The sequence below is a fragment of the Primulina eburnea genome, chromosome 7 (genome assembly GCF_022965805.1).
Source record: "Primulina eburnea isolate SZY01 chromosome 7, ASM2296580v1, whole genome shotgun sequence".
Classification (NCBI taxonomy): domain Eukaryota; kingdom Viridiplantae; phylum Streptophyta; class Magnoliopsida; order Lamiales; family Gesneriaceae; genus Primulina; species Primulina eburnea.
This window is the reverse complement of record NC_133107.1, coordinates 5,480,014-5,504,727: the sequence shown is the minus strand read 5'-3', so window position 1 is coordinate 5,504,727 and position 24,714 is coordinate 5,480,014. Positions and strand designations below refer to the sequence as shown.

The window sequence follows — 24,714 nt, the reverse complement described above, 5'->3', positions numbered from 1 at the left end:
AGTTAATTATTTCAAGAGACTATTATTTTATAATATGATGTAGATAATATAAGTATTATGACATGTAACAATGTAAGTTTTTAAGAACATGTGAATGATCGTATCCATGCAACAGTCATCCAAATAATGGCACCGAATTCTCCCCCGAATAATGGCACCGAAATTTTTTTTGGACGCATGGAACTGACAGAATCTTATTTATATATCAAAAAAATTAATATAACAGCTTAAATAATTAAGTAAAATTGAATTTTTTTATTAAAAACGATCTATTTTTTACTTCATGGCATAATAAAATAGTAAAAACTTGTGTGAAACGGTCTCACGGGTCGTAGTTTGTGAAACAAATCTCTTATTTGAGTCATTCATGAAAAAATATTAATTTTTATGCTAAGAATATTATTTTTTATTGTAAATATCGGTAAGGTTGACTCATCTCAATTCTCACATGTAAAGTTTCGTGAGACTGTCTCACAAGAGACTACTATGATAAAATTATATTTAATTTTTGTGATATTTCAATTGTATGACCCCAACAAATCCCAATTGTTTCTTACTAAATTTTTATTAGAAAGATTTAACGATATTACATTTTTTAACAAAAATTCCTTTTAACCGAACTTTTTTAGTGATAACCAAATAAATCGATTAAACCAAAAAAAAATTGAAATAAAACAAACTCTACCGAGAGAAGGTGAAGGTGAAGGTGAATGGAACGATCCATTGTAAGAATTGGGTGAAATTTACCCATTTTCTTGGTGAGGCCTAAATGGTAAGAGTAAAAGGAGAAGCGAATGAGATCTCAAAAGATCCGTGATATCCGACTTTTATAACAGTAGTTTTGACACATTCTTGAATAAAGCAAACTGTTTTACACTCGTTATAAGTGGCAGGATATTTCAAAAAAAAAAGAACGTAAGTAGATTTACTTTATGTTCTTCTCATGATCTAATATTAATCAGTTTTTTTTTTGGTTTCGTATATCATTAACATCCATGGATGTGGAGATCTGATAGTAGTTGATCTGCCATGGGATTATTTAACTCCGTGTTGGGACAACACTCCAGAAGATTAATCAAAAGAAAAGATAGTGATGCAGGGGAAGCAGGTTTGGTCCCTTCGGTTTCCAGTCTGTTGCCTTTTGTAAATGTATCAGTTACCTGTCATCTGAAATCCTGGTTCTAGTCTCTTTCTCATGAATAAAGAGTTTATGTTTAAAGCACATTTACGCAATGCACGACAGGTCGTGCATTGGAAGAACTCAGAAGTTCGCTGTATAACGAGCTTCGGACTTCAGAAGGAGCCAAGCGCCAACAACAACGTTTCTGTGGACCGGTTGTGGCAATGACATTCAACTTCATGGTTGCTGTTGGTATAATTCTAGGAAACAAACTGGTATGCCTTATATTCCTCAATTTCTTGTAATTATTTCTCTGCTGCCTCCAGTAATGCTGTAACCAATTGCGTTTTAATCACACATACTTCGTCCACCGTGTACAGGTAATGGGAAAAGTTGGATTCAGTTTTCCGATCTTTTTGACACTGATTCACTACTCTGTTGCTTGGGTTTTACTAGCCGTTTTTAAGTCTCTCTCCATGCTTCCAGTCGCCCCTCCTTCCAAAACGACGCCTTTTTCCTCATTATTTGCTTTGGGTGCTGTCATGGCTTTTGCTTCCGGGCTTGCAAACACAAGCTTGAAGTATAACAGGTTCAAAAATCACTATTAGGCTACTTTTAATAAACTTTAACTTTAAGGCAAGTGATTCCTAACATGGTGTGGTGTCAAAGGCAAAAATGTTGATCACATGCAGTATATTACAACTTTGAAACTTTTGATGACAATCACCTTTATGTTTCAATGGGCATTTATTGCAAACAAGCATGTGCATGACATTTATTTTTGGGTCTATGTTCTCAGGTTTTCAGCTTATTCGCTAAAGAGTGTGTCAAACTCTTAAATTATTGTTGAAAAGTTTCAATTTACATCGCAGTTTCTTGAAATAGTTTACCATCTCCTCATCCAGTTTTTGGTGCAGTGTTGGGTTTTACCAGATGGCTAAAATTGCTGTCACTCCAAGCATTGTCACTGCAGAGTATATCCTATACAGAAAGACGGTTTCTTTTAGAAAGGTGATCTTGATTCTTTCACTGGTTAATTTGAAGTTGGATCCGGAAGATAATTATAGAAAAATCATGTGCAGGTAGTTGCTCTAATAGTCGTCTCATTCGGTGTTGCTGTCGCTACAGTTACAGACCTAGAATTCAATCTGTTTGGTGCATGTGTTGCAGTTGCCTGGATAATTCCAAGTTCCATCAACAAAATACTATGGTCTACTCTGCAGCAGCAAGAAAATTGGACTGCACTTGCGTAAGTACCTTCTGAAAATGTAATGACACAGATGTTACTCGAGAACAATAAATAACTTAATGTAGGTTGATGTGGAAGACGACCCCGGTTACCGTCTTTTTCTTATTAGCTCTTATGCCATGCTTGGATCCTCCTGGGGTATTATACTTCAAATGGGATGTCCAAAACATAACTGCAATTTTGATATCGGCTTTACTTGGATTTCTTCTGCAATGGTCTGGAGCTTTGGCACTCGGGTAAGTTCTATTTCTATAACCAACTCCAAAATCCATCTTTCCAATGAAACGTGGAGGCCAAATCTAGGACAATACCGTACACATCTAGTGTTTGAACAGCTGAATTGTATTTGTGCAGAGCTACTTCTGCAACATCACATGTTGTTCTAGGGCAATTCAAGACTTGTGTCATTTTACTTGGAGGGTACCTAGTTTTTGGTTCTGATCCAGGATATGTGAGTGTTTTTGGGGCGGTTTCAGCTCTCTGTGGAATGTCAGTTTACACGTCTCTAAGTATGAAGGAATCAAGCGGGAAAGTGAGTAATCTGCTTCCAAACCAAAACTTGAGTTCCTTAAAACCGAAGAGCATTGAAGACAAAGAGGAGACACAGGGCATTGACGATAGCTTGGCTGCGGTTTAGGACTGTAAAATTATTTCCATTCCTTTTGTGTAGAGGGAAAGGGACATTAATCAAAAATCTCGGGAGACTCTACTTAGTTAACTAAATTATAGTTTTTGTACAAAAAAAAACCTCAGATATTTTAAGATTTCAGACTATATCTGTTTGCCCATAATAAGATGTACCAGGAGTTCAATGAACTGGTCAAAATGTAGTAGTGCTATATTATATTCTTGATTGTAACAACTTGAGTGATTGAAATAACAGTGATTCATGATCAAGTAGCCTGAGATGATCTCAAGCTTGAATTGGATGTACTTAAACCTAGCTTCTACCTAGTTGTTTACGATTTATTTCTCCGCAGCTACAATAAGCCCATTATTATATACATCTTTTAACATCAATTTTGATTCAGAGAAAGTAAGCAGAAAGAAACAAGAATGAATTTCCATAAAGAAATTCAATGACCGATGTCCATTAAAGATATTAGCTATAGCATAGTCCAATAGTCAAAACTTCCAAAGACTCAAACCTAAGCAAATCTTAATTTCTTTGCAAGAATGAAAGATCAATGACCGACCTTTGATGCCATGACACTGCTATCAACGTTGGAGTTGTCAAAAATACTTTTCCTTTTCTTGGTTTGATCTTCCTTCTCTTGACGCTCGAAATATTTTTGAGCATGACTCGCGACTTGGGTTGGATTCCTTGTCAGCACGACGTATCTTGATATGCTCTTCCAATCCCCCTTTCCATATTTCTCCAATCCATGTAGAAATAGCCTGTTTTTGTTAGAAGGAAAAGATCAAATTGCCGAGAAAACAAAAAATATCATGAAGTCGAACTTGTATCGCAAATATATATTGGATTGAGGATTAGATACTCAGCAAATATATATTGGATTAAGGATTAGATATTCAATGAATATGATTACATTTCATAGCAAACAGAATGTAAAATTCACGACAAGATAAATTTCCTGCTGCCCAAACTACTTGCACCATGGCTCTCAAAGAATATGATGCATGCATAGGAAAAAAAAACAACTAAAAATAATTTTTTTAAGCACATATAAATTTATTTTTGCACCTATGTTCGTCTTCAGTCCACGGCCTTGCAGCTTTTCTCTGCACCCCGATTTGCTTCTTCTCCGGGTTAGGGCCTTTGGGCTGATCCTTATCTGCATATGCTGGCTCCTCAATCGACCCAGCCTCGATCGCCGCCACATCATCCAACAACACGACGTAGTGAAGTTCAACCTCCGCCGCCGATTTTGTCTCAACCTTTGCCGCGATTTTCTCCCATCGATTCAAGCAACCTTCCGGATAATCAACCAAACCCATTTCAAATTTCTTGTCTTCTTCCCAAATCCACGGCGAACCCTCCACATCAAAACCGCACTCACTCGTATTAGCCATTTCCCCTCGTCGAAAAGTCACCAGTAGATTCTGAATTTCGAAATGAACCCCATGATTTTGTACATAAATAAAAATCACTCTTTTTCCATTTCGAGAGATCGAATTATCGCGGATTTTCGGGCGAATTGCTTTTCAATTCATCCATATCGTGTGAACATCTGAGTCGCAAACCATAATAACTGCAATACTGCAACAATGAAGAACGGAAAATAAATCGGTTTGATTGCAGTTTTTTATGAAACCACCACACTTGTATCGCACTTTTATCGTGATATAAATGATCCGTTTGGCTGTCTACTTCTTTGCTTTCCTATTGTAGAAGTTACAGTTTTACGATGCAACGGACACATTCAATTTCAATTTTTCATTCTTCGTTGTCATGAAAAATGAAAAATAATCTCTTTTTCGATCTAATGTGTTTAGCATGACTTTAAACTCCAACTCCAGTATAGATGAAAGATAAAAACTGGTGTTAGCTAGTGCTATGAGTTGTATTTTGTGAGACAGATATTTTATTTGACTCGTTCATGAAAAAATATTATTTTTTATGCTAAGAGTATTACTTTTTATTGTGAATATCAGTAAGATTGATCCGTCTCACAGATAAAGATTTGTGAGACCGTCTCACAATAGACAAAAACTTGTGTGAGACGGTCTCACGGGTCAAATTTGTGAGACGGATATCTTATTTGGGTCATCCATGAAAAAGTATAATTTTTTATGCTAAGAGTATTACTTTTTATTGTGAATATGAGTAGGGTTGACCCGTCTCACATATTAGTATCCGTGAGACGGTCTCACATGAGACCCACTCCTCACAATATACCTACTCTAGATAAAAAGGGAAAGATTATTCATATAAGAGGATAGTATGATTAAAACATTCATATGATATTTACATCTGTTTATTTTGCGTATTTAACGCTCGACATAAAACTAGGGATACCAACTTTTCCCACGAGGAAAACCCGAAACAGAGATGAGGATTCTCAAACTTTTCGGGTTTGGGTTCGACTTCGGGGATTATTTTAAATCCTCGATACAGTTTGGGGCAGATATGAGATTACTATCCTCATCCCCGAACCCGTCACGACAATAATATCGATAATAAAATAATAGTATTATTAGTATCCATAAAATAATAATATTAAAAATATTAATAGTAATATTATTTTAATATTGATATTAATATTATCACTAATAATAATAGATAATAATAAGTTTTGGTTTGAAAAAATCTCTAAATCCATCATTTTCTGTCATATTAATATTTTTGAAACGGGGATGTGAAGTTGATCCCCGAAGTTTCGGGTTTGGGGATTCCCCAAACCTGAACAAGCGGAGATCAGGACGAGTATGGGGGTGGGGATGGAATTCGGTGACGAGAATGGAATGACAAACCCGCCCCCGCCCTGCCTCATTGACATCCCTACATAAAGTTAGTCCATGATTAACGGAATTGGTCATTCTTATAAATCTCTATGGATTGATCTCCCTTTTTTGATCGTCTAATAAAGTCCACAATTGGACAATTTGGACAAAATTTTGTTTGAAAAAACTATCTTATTTCATATAATCTTGATGAAATATATATATATAAACTTTGATTCTTGATCACATCAGGAATTCTATTCTTATTATGATTCATATTTATAATCACATTAGAATTCCTTTATTTTCATTAATTAAAAATTCTCATGTAGTATATCATGTAAAGTCAGCTCTTGATAAGGCATGATTTATTATATAGTATACATTTTTTAAAACATCTATCCATACATAAATATAAAATTAAATAATCATTATTTAATTTTTTAGATTAATTGTTAATTAATTAATTAATCAATTCTAAACTCTTATAAAATTTACATGAGAATCATGCACATATTGTAATCACCAGCACCAACCATTTTTTAATTAATAGTTTCTAGATCTGCTAAATAAATTATTGTGAACTCATTATAACCTCGATCGACGATCAGGCAGCACCGATGTATCGAGAGTACAAATCTTATTCGTATAATGAAAATTAAAAATTTTGAAAATCACAATTTCCACTTATCTATTTTTTACAACTGTTAGTTTTGTGAGCTTTTTTTAATCAAAACAGGCAATCCCATTCTTATTACTTAATTAGCAGTTAAGTTCACATTCACAACTTTCCATACATAGAATCAACTTATAAACTCATTTTATAATCAATCTGTTTGATAACTATCAAATTATAGTCGCTAAGGTCAACTCCTTGATTTGACTATGTCAACAAGAATACGTGATCCGATATTTGTGTGACCCTCAGTGGTTAATAAATACAGCTAGCCGTGAGTTCAAAACTTCGTGTGATTCGTGATAACATTTATTCTTATTCGAGCTTATCTTAATCAGCACATTCTTTTCATCAACATCTTGATCAAGAATATCATAATTCAAGTTTGATTGCACCCATCTAATAATGATAAGAGCGTCTAGTAGCAACGCCTCATAATTCCCTATGTATTACTGATAGTGCCTGCAAGAACCTTAAGTTATGATTAACGTACAATATGGTTTCTTTAACTCATATATCTCGATTGAATATGCAACCATTGGTTTTAGCGAGAGCTGCAAATAAATTCGATAACGATGTGATATATTTTTAAGTAATAACAGTGATATGGTATATGCAACTGAGGAAATATATTTCCAAAATGCAAGTCAAATATTCTTTGCATTATTAGCACACCAAATCACATAAAATATCTTCACTTATAGGCAAAAGGTGAATATCCAACTAAATGTATTGGCTTATATGTATTTCAAAACTACACCCAATCCCGCTACTTGATGGCCCTCAATAAAATCGGTAAACGAATTACGTTGTCCCGAGTCAAAGGATTAATGGTGTACAACTATAATTGCTGACTATTTCACTCGATAAATGATAATCACTTGGACAAACCATGGATGATTGTTCAATGCATCATCATATGATCGCCCATCGCTATGAATGAACATATTCATGTTTTTACCAATAAAACACGTCGTTTACATCACATATGCTAATCTCAAACTCAAGTGAATTTTATCCTTATTTTGGCGGCTGATTCGAACAAGAACCTATTTAGAATATACAATACAATTCCTAATAATTTTCATGATCTTATTTTGAGAGGCTTATTTCATGATAGGTACCTTTTGCATATTAAATGATTTTATCTATGCAACTTGTAGAGTGAGTCTCATGTGAGACCGTCTCACGGGTCATAAACTGTGAGACGGATCAACCCTACCCATATTCATAATAAAAAGTAATACTCTTAGCATAAAAAGTAATACTTTTTTATGGGTGACCCAAATAAGAGATCCGTCTCACAAGTACGACCCGTGAGACCGTCTCACACAAGTTTTTGTCCAACTTGTATGCATATACATGTAAATCAAATGTCATGATCAGATAAAACCATAAAAAACCATAAAATCTTAGTAACCAGTTGACTTGCTGGACAGATACTCCGACAAAAATGCCACTCTTCATGTCCATCGGTTGGTCTACCTCGGTCAACCACGAGCATACTGGGCATTCATGTGGTTTGCCCTTCCCTAGACAGAACCAGACGTCATATTCATACTCTCCTCCTACTCCGAAGCATCCCACAGTTCTTTTGTACTTAATCACAACAGGTTCTTATATTTCAATTTAATTTTTAATTTTAATTTTTTATTTTATTTTAATAATATTCAATTATAATAAAGATTATAATTTTTCCCAAGAAAATCGCGGAAAAAAAAAAAGAAAAACCAAAAAAATGGCAAGGGGTGACCGTACACCACTATAGTAGGTGTCCATCGTAAACCCCCTTGGCTGCCCATCATCGCGACTGTCAGCTACTTGATCCTCTTCGGCGCTGCTACGAATTCGATTGAACTCCCCTTAATTCGGAAACTGTGAATCATGGGCTGCGAGTCACCGTATGAGATCCACCAGACCGCCTACATAAAGCTGGTCCTCCATGCCCTAAAACACCGTACCTACGCAGTCAACGCCGTCCTCCTCGGCCGCTCCGCCGCCTTCGGGAATTCCGTCGAGATCATCGATTCAGTGCCGCTTTTCCACTCACAGATCGGCCTCCTTCCTCCCCTCGAAATCGCCCTTACCATGGTCAGTTGTTGAATTTAAAAGTTATTTCTGAAATTTAGGTTTATGTAACAATATTTTGAATGTGAATTAGATAGATAGAGGAGTATCATGGAGAAAAAGGCTTGAGTATTGTGGGATATTTTCATGCTAACGAGAGGTGTAATGATTTTGAGCTCGCTGGTGTGGCTAAGAATATTGGAGATCACATTACCAAATATTTTCCTCAGGCTGCTCTACTTTTGGTGGGTTTTATACTGGCACAAAAGTTGCTCGAAGCTTTATTTTTGTTCATTGATGAAGATTGATGCTGTGAATTTTGTGAATTTTCAGTTGGATAATAAAAAGCTTGAGGCTTTACCACAGGGAAAGGATCGAAGCCCCGTGATGCAGGTGATTTTGTGTCAAATTTCTACCTGATTTGAACCGGATACTTGTTTTGTTCTGTTGGAGAGATGTATTGATTTAGGTTACCAAATCTGATTGTGGACTGTTTTATATTGTGATCATTTTGCTAATAAATAAATACTGACCATAAATGTAATGTCTGAACCACAAGTTACCATTATTTTAATTGTAAGATAGATACTAGATAAACCTTGAACTACTTGTCGCGCATACACTGAAAGAGCCGTTGTTACTCGGAAGAAACGAAACTTACTGGAGAATATCTTTTGAAAAGTCATCTAAATTATAAAGAAAGGGGCCTTTACATCGTACTCATCCTTCAGAGACCAAGTAACCTAGAATAGGTGGTGATTTTAGTATCTAATAATAATGATTTTTTTTTTGTAGCAGTTACAACAAATGACGTCTTTAGTATGCCAAAGAATTTCCTCTGATGTTTATGTTCAAATGTTATCTACCTTGGTTAGTCTGGTTTCACATAGTGCCAGTTTGGATATAGGAGCTGTATTTCAAAAAATCATCATTTAATTAAGCTCGAATCAAATGATTGTTTTGTTATTATTTTTTATTTTTAAAAAGAAACAGTTCTATTGTTTGGATGCAATATTCAAAAAGAGTTTCTCTTTTATTTTTCAAAGAGAAGTTTGAGGAATATTGCAGAAACCACATGTTCTGATTTCTGAAAAAATGTTTCAGAGAGCAATGTCCAAATATTAGTTTTTTTTAAGTGATATTTTAAAAAATTCTTTTCATTAAAGCACTTGTCTATCACAACACATTCTCCCCATATATATGCCGTTTTAGTTTTCTTTGACGGATAGCCTTGTTAAGTTTGTGTAATTTTTTATTACAACCTCTTTCTCCATCTAACTTATTCACTACGTTAGCGATATACTGGTTTGAGGTTAATTGAACAGGTTTGTTAGATTTATCAAGCGGCACCATATGATGCATCCCATCCAAGGTGGAATTTGACTTAAGCTGATAAATCATCTCATAACAAGCCCGAGAATGTTTGTAATTTAATTTTGGTTGATTTAGAGCTGGTTCGGCTCTGCTTATCTTAGATATCTTATAAGTTGTCGAACAACTTAGAATTTGTTTTGAATAGTTTATAAACTTAGCCAAGCAGGCTCTTAGGCGAGAATATCTTCTTGATATGATTTTATTATGCTAGGATGCATTATATTAATTTTTTTATGTTTATCCAAAACTAGTACAACTAATTAGCATGGACATGTTCCTGCTTTAGTTTTGGTATTTGAACAGGGTTATATTATTGATATGCTGAAGGACAATTATTACAGTTCTGCTGGGGCTACATGGAATTTTTGTTGAATGAATTTTCGTCTTAATTAACATTTCAAACGAACATTGTGTTTGTGTTGGAAAAAGTCTGAGAGTGGAGAGGAAATCTATTGTTATCGATGACTTTCACTGTCTTGGCTTTTTATGATTCTTCCATCTTTAAACTTTTGTGGTGATCTCGCTGAAGTATCTCGACAAATGGCCTATTGTTGTCATTGGTGATTCTACATGTTCAATGAAAAATTCACCATGAGCAAGGAAATCGGTGTTATCCTTCTGAATGTGGCGCTGTCAATGTTTTTATGTTTTTCTTTGCCCCTTGCGTGAAGCTGCACTACCAATTTTCAACTACTTTCATTGTATATAGTTTACCGTATGTCGACCTAATCTTGTCATGGGTGATTCTACATGTTCAATGAAATATTCACCACGAGCAGGAAATTCTGTTATACTTTTGAACTTGTGTGTTGTCAATGTGTGTTTCTTTGCTCCTTGCTTGAAGCTTCTTCTTATCCATATTGCTATCCACCCATACTCCTTAGAGTTTGTTCAATTATTCTGTGTCCGTCTATCTTTCTTAGCTCTACTCGAAGGACGCATCTAAAAATTGGAAGCTAGCTGGACCAGATGGAAGCAATCACCTTACTCTCAAGGAACCATCAGCAAACATTGTCCTTTTGGATTACATCTCCTCTGATAAATGGAAGGACATTATAGACTTTGAAGACCACCTGGATGATATCAGCAAGTAAGAATCATTTACTACTGCTGTTCACCATCGATTTGAGTGGATGTTTTTATGGGATATGGTATGAAACTTAACGCCTTATTCTTTGACAGGGACTGGCTGAATCCAGACCTTTTCAAATAAGGTCATCGATTTTAAGTACCTTCCCTTGGACCCGATAAGTGGAGGCCGTCTACTTCTCATTATTTACTTGGTTCCTGCTACTGAGCTTTTGGCAGACTAAATGCTAGTTTTAATTTTGGTAAAATTTTGAAACATTGTACTCTTGTTACATCTGTTTTTGTTTCCATTAGTGAAAGGGATCATGTCATCCAGTTTCATGGTTTTGAGAATCAGTTTTCTTTGGGCGTTTTATATTGGCTAATTGATAGAATGCAAAAACTTGTGTGAGACGGTCTCATATGTCTTATTTGTGAGATGGTCTCATAGGTCTTATTTGTGAGACGAATCTTTTATTTGTGTTATTCATGAAAAAATATTATTTTTTATGCTAAGAGTATTATTTTTTATTGTGAATATGGGTAGGTTTGACCAGTCTCACAGATTAAGATCCGTGAGACGACATGATATTCACTTTTGATAGAATTAAGATCAAGGACTCTTTTAGGAAATAAATTCAGGTGAAATCATAGGAGAACATTTTTGTAAAATAAAACTGATTTTCGAGAAATAATTATTTTTCCCAACAAATTTTTCAGGTTTAAAATTTGACTTGTAATTCGTATGATTTCAAAATCTTAAATTCGAGATAAAATATTGAGTTTGAGTCTCAGTTGTAACAAAATATTTCATTTCTTACTAATTTTTTTTAAAAGCCTATAAGACTTTTGTAGGGTTATATTAATTAGTTTTTTTTATAAAAAAATTAGGGCTTTTTTTTCTTCAAGTTACCATTATCATGACTTCTAAAATATCGTTTGAGAAAATAAATTATTGATAGCATCACATAGAAACATTATTTTTGAATTGGATTTAAAAAATTAAATTGAATAATCAATCCTTGTAATTTAAATTCAAATTCCTAAAAAAAAAAAAACTAAAATATCATATGGAAAGCTGGGCTAATCTAGTGATTCTTGAATTCATACAAGGGCACTTCAGTCTTTCCGTCCTCCGTTTCGACCTGCATGCCTAAAACCCTCCTCTTCGCAATTTTGGTCGCCGCTCTCTTCTTTTCACTTCCAACCCATTGTATATTAAAAACTTTTCTTCTACGAAGTACTCCACCATCTTCGTCCAGCCCTCCGCTGTTGGGACATCGGAATCTACCCGCGGTATTGTAATAATTACTATTTGGGTGAAAAAGTTTGGAACTTTTTGTTTGTCTTTTACTTATTTTCCTGTTGTACAAAAACTGGTAGTAATTCTGGAGTTTGAATGGTTTTATTTGTTTGCTATTTTATTCAAAACGACCTTTTTTGGTTGATATTGGTTCTTCATTGAGAAGTTATGGATGGAGCAATAAGAAGTTTCCTTCTTTGACTGCATACTTGTGTTTTGCGACCTTACAGATTTATGGCGGGTCCTAAATTCAATAAGAAGACGAAGGGAGCGAGGGCACCTAATCACCCTCCCAGGAAGAAGCTGAAAGCAGATTTTCCGCTGGCCAAAGAACCCAGGAAAGAGGACTTGCTTAGTGATTCTGATGTCACGGATGAAGAACCGGAGAAGCTCCAAGAATCTGGTAAGGAAGAACAAGAAGTGGACACTGATTCAGACATGTCATCGGAAGGGGATGACCCATTTGCTGATGACATTCTCCAAGGAAGTGGTGAAGAAGGTAATGGCATTTCTAAGTGGTTGTTCGGTATTGTTCCCCTTATTTTAATTTGGTATTCATATGCCTCTTGTTTTTAGAGGATGGCTCTGATGAAGATTCAGACTCTGATGCTTCCGATATTGAGAAAAGAGCAAGAGCTATTGATGAGGAAAAGGCACAGGAAGAGGAAGACGCTGAAGCTGAATTGCAGCTTAATATTAAAGAAGAAGCTGATGAATTTAGATTACCGACTGAGGGGGTTAGTGAATAGGTTCTTACTACCTTTCTTTGCTTGGAAAATATCGTCTCAAGTTAGGACTGGCAATTGGCTTTAAAATGTTTTCCACATTTAATTTATAGTTTTTACTACGCAGGAGCTCGAAGAAGAAGCACATAGACCTCCAGATCTTTCTAATCTTCAGAGAAGGATAAAAGAGAGTATGCATGATTTTAAATATGTAGAAGCATGGCTTGTTTAGTTTCTCATTATTGAACTGATGTGGTGTGTGATTTGTTTTAGTTGTGCGTGTGCTTTCAAATTTTAAGTCATTGAGGCAAGAGGGGAGAACACGGAAGGATTATGTTGATCAATTGAAAATTGACTTATGCTCTTACTATGGTTACAATGAGTTTCTGATCGAGGCTTTAGTTGAGGTGACTTTTCTATTCTAAAACAATTCTTGTTGTTGTTCCTGTTTTTCTTCTATCTAGTTTCTTGGGATAATTTGCATGTGCTTGTGGAATTTTTTGATTTTCGCTCTTCAGATGTTTCCAGTTGTTGAACTCATGGAACTTATTGAAGCTTTTGAGAAGCCTCGGCCTATATGTCTTCGAACAAATACTTTGAAGGTAATAAGGATGGTGGTTACAGTTTTCTATTCTGAGATCTTTTCTAATTACCGAAGTTTAACAAATTGCACCCTGATGATTTTTTTATTGGAATTTAGACTCGTAGGAGGGACTTGGCTGGTGTTCTTTTGAACAGGGGAGTCAACCTTGATCCATTGAGCAAATGGTCCAAAGTAAGAGCCACCATGTGTTGTGGATCATTCTTTTTTATCACTCTCTAATTTTGAAGGATACAAATATGAATGACTACATAACATTTTTGTAGGTAGGATTGGTTGTGTATGATTCACAAGTCCCAATCGGGGCCACTCCAGAATATATGGCTGGATACTATATGGTATCTTCAGGTTCTACAGTTTCCAACTTTAGTTCATGTTGTCGAATTTATAAAACTAACGATTTTTCTACTGCCAGCTCCAGAGTGCTAGTTCATTTCTGCCTGTAATGGCCCTCGCTCCTCAGGAAAAAGAACGAGTTGTTGATATGGCGTAAGCATTTGTTATTTGTGGAATGATTTTTTTTCCTAACTCCTCTGTTTTATTTTCCATGACCAATTAACTAATTCCTCCAGTGTTCGCGTCAACTTCTCCGGTTTATTATATTCACCGACTTCCTTTTCTCTCCTGTTGTCCTTTTCTTCTCACTTGAATTCACTCATTTGTGGGATGCCACGCAACTGTGTTATTCTTTCCTGACTTATTTTTGTACATTTACAGCGCAGCTCCTGGTGGAAAAACAACCTATATCGCTGCCCTTATGAGAAATAGTGGTAAGTAACTAATAGGCTCTGCCTCCAACAGTTCTTGTGATGTATCCCTTTTTTTATACTTCGATTAACTGCTTACATTCAGCTTTCTGTAAGATATTCGAACAACATTTGTCAAAGTTCAATTTTTGTTCTCTCTTTTTGTACATTGCCAATCACTTCAAGTCATCTTTCTTTATTATTTTTCTGGAAAGTAGGCTCTTCTAAATTTTCTGAAAAAAAATTATTTCACTTTTTATAGTTTAAAAAGAATTGTGTCCTATCCTTGTCATGCATTGTGCTACCACTAGTCACCTTCATTCCAATAAATATATCATCAAAAGAAACAAATCTTTTCCAATATTTATTAAACATTTTTTCATAATGCTAGGATGTCTGTGTTACTTAGCTTTTCAATTTTTGGAATTGTTATCAATAGTACCGGTAGTGCACAAACCCCATATACAGCTTTTGTATTGTGAACAACATCGTAGATACATTATAGTGATTATGTTTCTGATAATTCTACAATGTAATCAAAAAGGTATCATTTATGCAAATGAGATGAAGGAATCTAGAATCAAGTCACTTACTGCAAATTTACACCGGATGGGGGTAACAAACACCATTGTTTCCAACTACGATGGGAGGGAGGTAAGGATCTTGATTTGTTTTTCCATATTCTTTTGGTGAAAATTTTCATGTTTATTTGTTAAATTTGTTTCTTTTCTACCTCGCTACCTTCCCTTTGAACTAGAAAGTGGTTTTCTATTATGATATAATCAATGTCTCTTACCAGTTTCGGCCAAATGTTTGCAATTCATTGATCATATAATCCCATTCTGACATCTTGTTATGGTTCCTATTTTTTTTTTTATGAATTTCAAAAGTGTGTTTCCATTTACTGCAGTTTTTTGCTAGTTATCATTTGCCAAACATTCATCTGAACATGCTGTTCGAATTTTCTAACATCAATGACATTCTTCTGGATGTAAAAGATTTGTTTCTCTTCGTGCATCAATGTAGATGCCCAAAGTTCTTGGAGTCCGCAGTGTTGATAGGGTTTTGTTGGATGCTCCTTGCAGTGGTACTGGGGTATGTAATCAAATTTAATAGAAAAATTTCAGTGAGTTTTTTTTAAGTCGTTAGCATGAAATTTGATTTAATTTATGTTTGTTATAGGTTATATCTAAGGACGAGTCTGTGAAGACCTCAAAAAGCGAGTTAGATATTCAGAATTGTGTCTATCTGCAAAAGGTACATCATTCTCATGCTCTCTCTCGGAGACTCATACTTCAGCATCCTCCTATAAAGATGACCTACGATATTAAAGCCGAAAAAAACACTATTTGGTCCCTATTCTTTATGTCTTGAACACATTTGGTCCTTATAAATTATATGACTACATTTTAAGTCCCTAAACTTTTAGAAAGACTGTAAAATTAGTCCCATATGTTAAATTAACGTTAATGTTAACGGCAAATTAAAGGTTGTAATTTCTCGTTCTCCTTCACCTTTCTACTGCCTTGACACCACCAACGCCACCCCACTTTTATCTCCTACCGCCATCGTCATTCCCCTAACGTTGCATTTGAGATCCTCATACTACTCTGAGTAAGTCGTAAGTTTTATTGGTGCTAAGTTCATTATCACACAGACTGAGGGTGGTTCTTTGTGTTCGGAATTTGGGACTCTTGGTCGTTTGAGATTGAACGCTTTCGTACAGTCTCTTTTTATGATGGTTTGTACTGGTATTTTTTGGGCTCCTACAGTCCAGTAGTTTTTTAACATCTGACAACTTTAAGGTTGATGCAAGGTGTTTGAGTCATTTTCACAGGCATTTTGTTGCTCCTTGCACTCCAGGGCAATGGGTAGGAAAAAGAATAAGCTTGTTCAAAATTGTTTTGGTTGATGTTAGCATGGTTCGCGGTCGCTTCGCGGAGACCGTCGCGGAGGTCACCGTGCCGTTTCGTCGTTTTGTGTCGTTCCACCGATAACACGACGTTTATATCTACGTAACCCCACCCCAAAGCATCAACTTTCACACCCAGGCGGGCCTCTTTCCCGTTCTGGAACGGCTGGATACCGTTTAAGCAAACCATGTTTGTTAGGTTGCACCTAATGTCTTAGTTGAAGATGTTAAGTCCATCCCAGTGTTTCAAAAATGTTTAGTGTATACGATTTCATCTTTGTGTGCTCTCTTCGCTTACCTAAATTTGATAGGACTATGGGAGCTATTGATACAACCTTCATTGACAATGAGAAAGCATGGGCTGATAACTTGGATGGTTTGTATTTGTATCTAAAAAATTGGAAGTAAAACTAAAATTTTAGAAATTTCGAGAAAACATTTATCCTTTTTTAGTTTTGGAAATTTGGTTTGAAGGTGGGGGTAACTTGCAAAATTAGATAAATGTTTGATTGAAATCTGTTTGTTTTATTTGTTAAGTTTAATTGAGATCATTTTATGTGCTGAATATTGAGTTTAAAGATTGAAAATTTATTTTATCTTAGTGCAGCATATTATGTTCTGATAGTTTAATCATGGTTAGACTAGTGTATTTTTATAAAATAATACAATAAATTGAGTTTGAAGATAGCTCACAAACAGTTTATAGTAGACTTGAAATGATGCTTGATGTTTCCTTCAGCAATTTTTTGTTAATAAGAATTTGATTTCGTAAAATAAAATTAAGATAAATTATATTTAAAGGTAACATTTTTATTCTGTAGTTTATTGTAGTGTTTCTAAATTATGCCTTGTTAATTTTGAGATACTAGATTGAGTTGAGCTTTCGTAAATTCTTCATGTAGCCGATGGTGTAATTTCGTATTTCTAGTCCTACGCATTGTTGCAGCGTATTAGCGATAAATTGTTACGTCCTTGGGAGAGCTGAAAGATTCTAATGAGCTTTCGACACTGACGATGAACGAGTCATACGAGTGAAGAGTACAAGGTCTATATCTATGAGTTAAAGCTATGAGTTAATGGTGTAGATGAGCTACTATCCTTAAGGTATCTCTTAATGGTCTATTAATGGCTCTTAAAGGCTTACTATGGCCGAAGGCTCACAAGGGGGCCCCATTAAGGGCCTCCCCCTAGCAACCTGAAAACAATTCAAAGAATGTGATGAAAGGAGATGGAAATATATTGAATGAGAAATGATGAAAAAGATTCCAGAGTTGCCTCTGTACAATATTCTTCCACTATCCCTAGCACTAGGTTAGTCTATGTGTAACAGCAACAATCAACAAAACAGAATACTAACTCCCTCTCTCTCATATTATATTCCCATTCCCTTCACGGGCCTTCTTAATTCTCTAGACTTAACATTCTTGATAATGGGCCTGTCATCTTTTCTTAAGTCCACTTCTTTGGCTTCGTAACATAAATAACTGAGCTATAGTTGCTATAAAAATTGTGAAAATGTTACAACTTAATTTTTGTTTCTATCCTTTTGGTTTTATTAAAAGAGTTAGTATCATGTGCCAAAAACATAACCCTGCCAGTAAGGACTATTTTTATAATCTTTTAAAAGTTGAGGGACCAAAGCTGTAATTGTAAAATGTTTAAGGACTAAAATGTTTTAAGTTGTAAAGTTCGAGGCTCAAAAAACTGACCTTACCTATTAAATGTTGATGCTGAAACCATGTATCAGAATATAATTTAAGGAAAGACCGCCTTCGTTTAGAATCTAGTGCTTCTTTCTGCTTTTGAGGCCCAACCATACTACCTAAATATGATTGTTCATTTTCGGGTTAGTTTTCAATTTAGTAATACTGCTGGTGACATTTTGTTGTTCCTTTAAATAGTTATCCCTCAACATCACATCTATTTCCTTGAACAAAGTCCTTTCTTTTGTTCTCAGATGATCTTTAAGATTTTGCTGATTTCACCCACCGTTTATATTTCAACGAGGAGCTGCAGACTGTCCTTTTTTACAATTTTTAATGCTGTTTTCTGAATGTTTGCTTCATGTTAAATTTTCCTTGGCAGCAATTAATACTTGCAGCGATAGATATGGTGGATGCTGGCTCGAAATCAGGAGGATACATTGTTTACTCAACATGCTCCATCATGGTTGCTGAGGTTGATAACTTTTACGAGTCTTGATAGTCTTCCATCTGCTTCTTGTTTCTCAAATTCGAAATCTGCAGAATGAAGCTGTCATTGATTATGCACTCAAGAGGAGGGATGTCAAACTTGTGCCCTGTGGCCTTGATTTTGGACGCCCAGGGTATTATATGTTAATTCTTTTCTCAACTAATGGAGAAATGAATGTGTGATCTGACAATTTTTTCTACTTCAGATTTATTCGATTCCGGAGCCATCGTTTTCACACCTCTTTGGAGAAGACACGGCGATTTTATCCTCATGTTCACAACATGGATGGATTTTTTGTTGCTAAGGTATGCCTCATAAGTCATAACCGAACTCAACTATTTTATTCAAATGTTGTTAACATGGAGCTGGTTGTTTTATGCTCCCAAGTCCTAAACCCTATGGAACGGCCATCAAGTATTCATGTTATGGTTTTGGTCCAAGTATTATGGTAACTTGGAATATTTAAAAAAAAAACAATTATTGAGCTTAAATTTTCTCTTTATTTGTTTGCTGCTTATTTGTTGGTGAAATGCCTCCATCGTATATCTTTTGACTTTTACCTGCTCATTCGTTTTCATTCCTCGTTTCATTTTTTTCTTATGATTTCCTAGATATACTATTGCTTCAAAACTAACTATATCAGTTGTATCTCATTTTTCGCTCGCAGCTGAAGAAAATGAGTAATTCAAAGCCAACTCAACAGCCATCTGAACCATCAGGAGAGGTGGAGGAAGAACCAGAGTTGATCGATGCAAATGGTGTCGAAGGAGATGTCCAGCAGCAGCAGGAGCAGGAGCAGGAGAAAAAAGACAATTCCAAAGTGAACAAAAAAGTGAATAACGGTTCTGTTAAAAAACCACGAAAGGAGGGAAAAGAATATGTCCATGAGAGGGGTGAAAAAAAGAAACCTTCCTTTAGGGAGGAGATTTCAAAAACCAGGTACCAGTCAATTGCGGGGAGGGGTGAAAAAAGGAAACGTCCTTCTAGGGAGGAGATTTCAAAAACCAGGTACGTTCAAAGGCGGAGAGTGGTGATGTGTATTTTTTTTTTGAAGAATTATACCGAGTGATATGATTGCTGCATATGTGCATCTACGTATCTGCATGTATACGTGTTTTAGTGTTGTCTTTCCTAATCTTCTGTGTGGCCAACATTTGCAGAGAAGAGAAGAGAGTAGCTTTAAGGGAGGCCAAGAGGAAACCTAAGGTTGCAAACAAGAAGTAGAGTGTGGTGTGGATTGAACCATTTTCTTGCTTTCTTTACCTTATCACCTATTTTAAATTTATGCTTCTGTTGTATGCTTTATTTTATTAGGGAAAATGTATTTTTGTTCCTTACATTTTAAAAAAAACATTTGAGTTTGCGGTAACATATCTGATTTTTCGATATTGTTATTTGAGATTAAGATATGTTGCTATTAACATAGAGATATAAATGTTGAATCACACATTATCTAACGATATTGATATGATATTTAGAAGTTCCTCGGAACAAACTAAAATCAACCACGTCTCTTTTATCTTTTAAAATTTTCATCTGTATTAAATATTTGATAATAAAAACTTGTGTGAGACGGTCTCACAGGTCGTATTTGTGAGACAGATTTTTTATTTGGGTCACTCATGAAAAAATATTATTTTTTATGTTAATAGTATTACTTTTTATTGCTCCAAAAAATGAAATCGCTCATCTTAGGAGTATTACTTTTTATTGTGAATATGATGGGTTGACTTGTCTCACAAATTATGATCCGTGAGACGATCTCACATGAGACCACTCATATTTGATATCCTCTTGTATTTAGATATTATAATATGTAAATACAAATTAAAAACTATCTCCTTTGTAAAAAAAGAAAGAAAAGAGAACACTATAATTATACTTCATATTTTTTAAAAAATGTTGTGGAAAAATAACACAAAAATGATATAATTTTGGGTACCCTGGTCTAATTTCCTATGTGGTACGTGGAATTTCTCAAAGATGACGTGGAAGATGACACCAAGTCCCAAGTCAACTCATTCCTCGACTCTCACAAACCTAAGCTCATGTTTCAAAGATGTACGGTAATAATAATCTAGTGGGTTGATCTTGGATTGATTGCCTTTTCTTTCTTATTATTATTTTTAAATAAAAATAAAAATAAAAAAGAAAAACCCATTTCGCGGACAGCTTTGATATCTCCGAACAAACTCCGTTCTTTAAATTTAAGGAAAGGAATATTTGATTCTTGGGATTTTTCTGTTTCAGCCCCGATGAAGCTTAAACTGATTTTTGTTTTGATTTGGGATGCAGATGAGGCTTTCAACGGTGGCCGTGGCGGTGGCGGTGATTGTGATTTTGGCTATTTTGGAAGGTAGTATGGGGATAAGATTTGTGATTGATCGAGAGGAGTGCATCTCCCACAAGGTGGAATATGGGAATACTGTGCATTTTTCATTCGTCGTCATTAAATCAGAGGGTTCTTGGCATTACAGTGAAGATGGCGTGGACCTTGTGGTAATTCTATCTTTATTTAAATATGTAATTTTTTCTTTTATCTCGTTCTTTTTTTTCCAGGGTAGAAATGGGGTCTTTGTTTGAATGTGATGTTGGGTTTCTGTTCATAATAAGTATTTTCATGATATCGAGAATTTTGTGAATCAACATCCTTGCATATATTCATCATTTCAATTTCTGCTGAACATTGATGAACCAACAAAAGTGATCCTTATTTTTCTCTTAAAACACTAATTTTACTTTTCTCAATTATGACCACTTTAAACAAATTTGTAGCACGGTTTAGATTCTCACCAAATTTTTTAGCTCGTCTTGTCCTTGGGAATGCCGGCACAATGTCACGAGTGTAGGCAAAATGTCACAGCCGCTACTCAAATTTGAGAGTTGATACCAATAGCATCCCAGTATTTATAAAATCAGAGAGAAATTATCCCAGTGGATGTTTATTGCTAGTATTCTGTAGCTTTTGTTGAATAATTGTGCTTTTGTAAGTTGTTTTGGATATATTTCTCATTTTACGAGAAACTTCTTGTTAAATGTTTATAGAGTATGTTTGCTTGTTCTAGGAATTATGGATTTGTCTTTCATCGAATTATCCATGTGAAAGATTTATATCTCGATTTATATTTCCAAAATAATTGTTTGTTTATATTCATTAAAAGATTTTGTTTCTCATAAAAAAAATATTATTCAGGTGAAGGGACCAGATGGTTCACAGGTCCACGATGTTCGTGACAAGACAAGTGAGAAGCACGAGTTCGTGGCCTATCATCAAGGAGTTTACCGATTTTGTTTCACCAACAAATCTCCTTATCATGAAACCATAGACTTTGACGTCCACGCGGGCCATTTCTATTACCATGATGAGCATGCTAAAGATGGTGATTGTTTCTTCGTTTTCTTTTGTTGTGATGAATAATTTAGAATATTAACTCAAGTAAGTGATCTGTTGGCATATGCAGAGCATTTTAAACCTCTTTTCGATCATATTGGCAAGTTGGAGGAAGCTTTGTACAATATTCAGTTTGAGCAACACTGGCTAGAGGCTCAGACTGATCGACAGGCAATTGGTGAATTTACTTATTGTTATATCTTTCGGACTGATTTTGGCTGTCTTTGCTATTTTATATTCATTCAATCAAAAATATGTGACATCATTTTCTTTACTTTTATTATGAATTTCTTGCATCATATGGCCCAAACACCTGTGCCCGGAAAACCGTCATCGTCACTGATTCATGATCTTATGTGCATTCACAGTGAACTTCCTGTATTATGTGTTTACTAAATTTTGGTCTCCATCTGGATTATCAGTTTGTCTCTGAAAGAGTTTGAGAAAAGCTAGTCTCAACTAATTATCCTATTCTTCTCACCAAATATAAGGTGTTGTTCTTTTATCCTAAATGCTTGGCGTTAAGGAAAAATGTAAAAAATTTCCAAATGATTTACAAAAGTTCTTTGTTTTCCTTTCAATTTTCCTATGCTGAACTTAAACCAAACTCGAGAGAAGGGTTTGCTGTCCAGTCTTCTCTACTTTTTCCGTTCTTCCTCGAAAAAACCTTGAATTTAAGTGGACTTTTACAGTGTATAACTTGTATGATTGAGGATGCTTCTCATGTATGGCTTCTGGTTGTTATCCACCCAAAACCATTTATACATTGGCTACACATTTACTGACGATCAGTTGTAGTCACTCCTTAGATAGCTGAATAATTAAAGCTGATTTTCGAATTGGTTGAGCAGTGAATGAGAAAATGGGCAAACGAGCTATCCAAAAAGCTTTATTCGAATCGGCAGCTCTGATAGGAGCAAGTGTTTTGCAAGTCTACATTTTGCGTCGTTTATTTGAAAGAAAGCTAGGGGTCTCCAGAGTTTAATGTCATATTGCCAGTGCCTGACCGGCAGCAGAATTCTAGGTTCGAGATACACCTCTTGTTCTCTTTTCGGAAACAATATATCTTGGAGTAGATTTACATTTGAAAACCTGTTTCAAGATCAGTCATGTCCTTACCATGACAAGATTTTTGTTGAAATGTTATTAGCAGACATTCTTGTAAATATAGCCAATATTAAATTCTAAGTGGTCTGCCTCGGTTTTACCATTTTTTTAATGGGCTGTTTTGTAACAACACGATTCTCGACTTATTTATGAAAGTAAAAATTTAGAATATTTTAATGGTGACAGGAAGCTTAGAGCTGTTGTAAACAATTAATGCCTATTTTCTAGAGACAAGTAAACCGAAATGTAGGATTTTGAAAACTTGGGAAACTAGTAAAACTGTAATTAACTGGAGGAGCAAATATTCTGTAAATAAATACAAGAAAGAGATCAAAAGCAATGTCAAACATAGAATTGGCTTAATTGCTATCAATCAGAGAACTTAAACACATGTTTTCTCCCCTCCAGGTTTGCATGATTCATTCTCCAACAACACAATTTACAGCACACAAAAAGGAGTACTCTCATGCCTGAAACCTTACCGCAGCTCCGCTTGGGAGACCTTTTGTTTCCGATCTGTTATGATTATCAGCACTCGTACACATTTCAGTTGTAAACTACTGAAGATTCCAGATTCGGGCTCGACATGCAACACCACCATTTTTTCTGCTAATGAAGCATACCAGTAGTTAGCTTAGACTGTTAATACCAGATGAATTAAAAAGTTCCATAATATAAGCGAAGTCGTACAAATTTAATTTGCTTCCGTTCAAATAGAATGAAAACAGGAGAAAGGGTCAGTAGACAATACCCAAGTAGGAAATGTGCAAACATGAAACTGTAAGATCTTCCACAACAGAGTTGGATAAAGCCAGGGAAAAAAACAACTGTCATTGCAAGTTATTTTTCTTGCACACGGGCAGAAGATGTTCACAGTAAGGATTCAATGTTTTTAACAGAACAGTATCTAACGCAATAACTTACAGCCTGAGGTTTAAAATGTTCCGCCCCATGCTTTGCATTTGTATCCACCTTCCTGGGAGAATCTGGCTTTCCACCAGTCTTCTTCTCATCCCTGGCTTTGTCAAAAAATGACAGTGAAACTCTCTGCAGATGTTTGGTCATTAACATCCCATTCACTAAACTTCGGTAAAGGTCGGGCTTTCTCCTGCAAAAAGTTTAAGATAAAATTCAACAGGTTTTACAAGGAAATACTTAAGTATCATGACTACATTTCTTACTAAGAGATAAGTACTATAGACCAGCTACAAAAACCAAAGAAAAACTCATAGAAGACTACAGATTATAGACATCTTTAACATGCATTTACAATCAGATCATGAAAAATCTTTTGAGCAATACAATCTGTTTCCTGAGGATCTACAATGCAGGCATCCAGGTTCCAATAAGACCAATTCACTGAAGTTCACTGAAAACACTCGATCTAAGCCATGATATGATAATTTTCTTGATAGAGACCAAATATCCATTTTCTGAGCTACAACCCAATCAGATAATCTGTCAGTCGATCACTCCCTTGTCGCAGAACAAATTTTTCGAGTTTCCAATCATTATCCGGTCACCAGAAGGAATGTTTTTTGTGTCCTTCAAACATAAAGACACAACATACCGATTTTGAAGTAAAAAAACAAAGTCCAAGTCAAGACTTCTTCATTTGTCCAGGGAACCAATTTACAGACTTGAAGTTGCACAAATATAACATGTTTACAAGACTAATCTCCAGGCACTAAACCTATAGTACCTCGTGCTCAGTACATTGTAATTTCCTTTTCGAATCCTTCAGGATTTTGGTACCTCGTTCTGGCACGAGGTAGTG

General features: G+C 35.3%; 5 protein-coding genes across 11 annotated transcripts; 4 read left to right on the top strand and 1 right to left on the bottom strand.

Moving 5' to 3' along the window:
* The first annotated feature begins 690 nt into the window (after window positions 1–690).
* Window positions 691–3,224, top strand: LOC140836892 (nucleotide-sugar uncharacterized transporter 2). Of its 3 annotated transcripts, XM_073202761.1 has the most exons (8): window positions 691–772; window positions 1,008–1,108; window positions 1,244–1,395; window positions 1,501–1,709; window positions 2,026–2,131; window positions 2,203–2,369; window positions 2,435–2,605; window positions 2,724–3,224. In XM_073202761.1, the coding sequence occupies exons 2-8, from the start codon at window positions 1,030–1,032 to the stop codon at window positions 3,004–3,006; spliced, it is 1,167 nt and encodes a 388-aa protein (XP_073058862.1). In that variant the 5' UTR covers window positions 691–772; window positions 1,008–1,029; the 3' UTR covers window positions 3,007–3,224. The 3 variants fall into 3 exon arrangements, with proteins under 3 accessions (XP_073058862.1, XP_073058865.1, XP_073058863.1); XM_073202764.1 differs by lacking the exon at window positions 691–772 and having other exon boundaries at window positions 788–1,108; window positions 2,479–2,605; XM_073202762.1 differs by lacking the exon at window positions 691–772 and having other exon boundaries at window positions 797–1,108; window positions 2,038–2,131.
* A 140-nt stretch (window positions 3,225–3,364) lies between these two features.
* On the bottom strand, window positions 3,365–4,719 carry LOC140836893 (transcription factor SRM1-like). Its single transcript, XM_073202765.1, has 2 exons — window positions 4,075–4,719; window positions 3,365–3,767 (listed from the first exon to the last, which is right to left on the bottom strand). Exons 1-2 carry the CDS (start codon window positions 4,401–4,403, stop codon window positions 3,554–3,556), a joined length of 543 nt encoding a protein of 180 aa, XP_073058866.1. The 5' UTR covers window positions 4,404–4,719; the 3' UTR covers window positions 3,365–3,553.
* Window positions 4,720–8,155: 3,436 nt separating this feature from the next.
* Window positions 8,156–11,299, top strand: LOC140836891 (ER membrane protein complex subunit 8/9 homolog). The gene is made up of 5 exons (XM_073202760.1): window positions 8,156–8,541; window positions 8,616–8,762; window positions 8,851–8,910; window positions 10,815–10,981; window positions 11,074–11,299. Exons 1-5 carry the CDS (start codon window positions 8,335–8,337, stop codon window positions 11,102–11,104), a joined length of 612 nt encoding a protein of 203 aa, XP_073058861.1. The 5' UTR covers window positions 8,156–8,334; the 3' UTR covers window positions 11,105–11,299.
* Window positions 11,300–12,093: 794 nt separating this feature from the next.
* LOC140836890 (26S rRNA (cytosine-C(5))-methyltransferase NOP2B-like) lies at window positions 12,094–19,838 on the top strand. Its single transcript, XM_073202759.1, has 18 exons — window positions 12,094–12,260; window positions 12,493–12,761; window positions 12,839–12,999; window positions 13,115–13,178; window positions 13,261–13,394; window positions 13,506–13,589; window positions 13,688–13,762; window positions 13,855–13,926; window positions 14,004–14,077; window positions 14,306–14,358; window positions 14,879–14,988; window positions 15,361–15,429; window positions 15,517–15,591; window positions 18,332–18,424; window positions 18,493–18,572; window positions 18,645–18,744; window positions 19,107–19,447; window positions 19,600–19,838. The coding sequence occupies exons 1-18, from the start codon at window positions 12,109–12,111 to the stop codon at window positions 19,661–19,663; spliced, it is 2,070 nt and encodes a 689-aa protein (XP_073058860.1). The 5' UTR covers window positions 12,094–12,108; the 3' UTR covers window positions 19,664–19,838.
* A 544-nt stretch (window positions 19,839–20,382) lies between these two features.
* Window positions 20,383–23,483, top strand: LOC140836888 (transmembrane emp24 domain-containing protein p24beta2-like). 5 transcript variants are annotated; one of them, XM_073202755.1, is made up of 6 exons: window positions 20,383–20,505; window positions 20,735–20,938; window positions 21,633–21,819; window positions 21,901–22,008; window positions 22,682–22,854; window positions 23,346–23,483. In XM_073202755.1, exons 1-5 carry the CDS (start codon window positions 20,398–20,400, stop codon window positions 22,813–22,815), a joined length of 741 nt encoding a protein of 246 aa, XP_073058856.1. In that variant the 5' UTR covers window positions 20,383–20,397; the 3' UTR covers window positions 22,816–22,854; window positions 23,346–23,483. The 5 variants fall into 5 exon arrangements, with proteins under 5 accessions (XP_073058856.1, XP_073058859.1, XP_073058855.1 ...); XM_073202758.1 differs by lacking the exon at window positions 23,346–23,483 and having other exon boundaries at window positions 21,901–22,001; window positions 22,682–23,108; XM_073202754.1 differs by lacking the exon at window positions 23,346–23,483 and having other exon boundaries at window positions 22,682–23,108.
* The last annotated feature ends 1,231 nt before the right edge of the window (window positions 23,484–24,714 follow it).